At 46.5% G+C, this 1,397-nt stretch overlaps 1 protein-coding gene across 1 annotated transcript in view; it reads right to left on the reverse strand.

The window, feature by feature from the left end:
* waplb (WAPL cohesin release factor b) overlaps positions 1-1,397 on the reverse strand; it is an 18,397-nt gene that overhangs the window by 239 nt on the left and 16,761 nt on the right. Inside the window, exons 16-17 of the mRNA XM_034860751.1 lie at positions 1,071-1,284; positions 510-598 (exon numbers count right to left, since the gene is read on the reverse strand). Coding sequence (XP_034716642.1) covers positions 510-598; positions 1,071-1,284 — 303 coding nt within the window. The remainder of the gene's footprint in view (positions 1-509; positions 599-1,070; positions 1,285-1,397) is intronic.

Consider the following 1,397-nt stretch of genomic DNA (forward strand, 5'->3'; position numbering starts at 1 on the left):
AGAGAGAGAGAGCATATGATGCACACAAAATGAGATGTGTATTTATCTCAGGTTCTATAAGTGGATGTTTGCATGTACCAATGTGTGTGTGTGTGTGTGTGTGTGTAATGCATCTCTGTGTCCGACGGCGTTTGTGTGTAAATGTGTTTATCAGTGTGTATCCAACAGGAATTCAGTTTATGCTTATCCTGAAGCTAAATGATGAAGTAGCATTAAACAAAAGAGCACAATGCTTTAAGTCTGTGGTTAATCGGACGTAATAAAGTCGGATTAAAGGGACGGAAATCCTCAGAAGTTGCACGTTAAACTAATGCTCTTGCATGTTGAACTCTTTGGCTAAGGTGCTGATGTTATTCAAAACAAATAGCGGAGATCACCAGTCACACAAAACAGCAACGTCGAGAGAGAGAATCGGTGCAAGGCTTCTGTATCCAGCTTCTTTCTTGTTGTGTAAGAGAGAGTGAGTGAGTTTGAGTGTGTGAGTGTGTGTGTGTGTGGGTCTCACTCACTGTGCTCCCCTGACACAGGCAGCCCAGCAGCAGTGCTGTGTAGGAGGCCACGATGCTGTCCTCCATGTGCTTCCCTGCATGCTGCAGAGCTGAGAGGAGGAGGATGAGGAGGAGGATGGTGATGAGGATTATGAGGAAGAAAAAACATGTTCAGGTCTTGTGTTCTTAAATGTACACACTCGCGATCAGACAGAGTGCGTATGCAAGTTACACAACGCGAGGTGCACTGCACTGTAGGGGTGGTGGGGGGGGAATCAATGCAGCATGGTATCGCAATATTTTGAGTGACAATACTATATTTATACACAGGAGCAAGTATTTATATTTGATCATATATGTGTAGGTCAGTTTGTCTGCTTCACAATCTCATTTTGCAGCAGTAACATTGAAGGGAGATGAAGTGAAACAGAGAAATGTTTCTTTTTAGATAAAACACGTTGACTAAGTTTCCTTTCCATCGTTTGAAAACGCTTCATTCAAAATGATTACGAAAACGCTCTCTGTGTGATCGGGGCCTTCAGCCAGAAACAACAACAACAACAACAAGAACGTGGTTGTTACCTTTGTTGAGGTCCAGCTCCCCGTCCTCCTCCTCCTCCTTCTTCTTTTCATCCTCGGGTTTTTCTACGTTGTTGTCGTTAGTAACCCACTGGATCTCGCCGCCCGTCTCCTGCCACTCGCCGCTCTTGTCCAGCGCGGGCTTCGGAGCCTCCTTGATGAGGTCATCAGTCTGCGCCTCAGCCTGGATGGCGGCCCGCTCCCGCTGGAGGAACAGCTGACGAGGACCAACACGAAGACAGTTCAAACTATGTACAACAGCTGGCTCACATTGGTCTGGACTAGGGTTCACACAGGTCTGGACTAGGGTTCACACAGGTCTGGACTAGG

The sequence above is a fragment of the Etheostoma cragini genome, chromosome 21 (assembly GCF_013103735.1).
Source record: "Etheostoma cragini isolate CJK2018 chromosome 21, CSU_Ecrag_1.0, whole genome shotgun sequence".
NCBI classification, from domain to species: Eukaryota; Metazoa; Chordata; class Actinopteri; order Perciformes; family Percidae; genus Etheostoma; species Etheostoma cragini.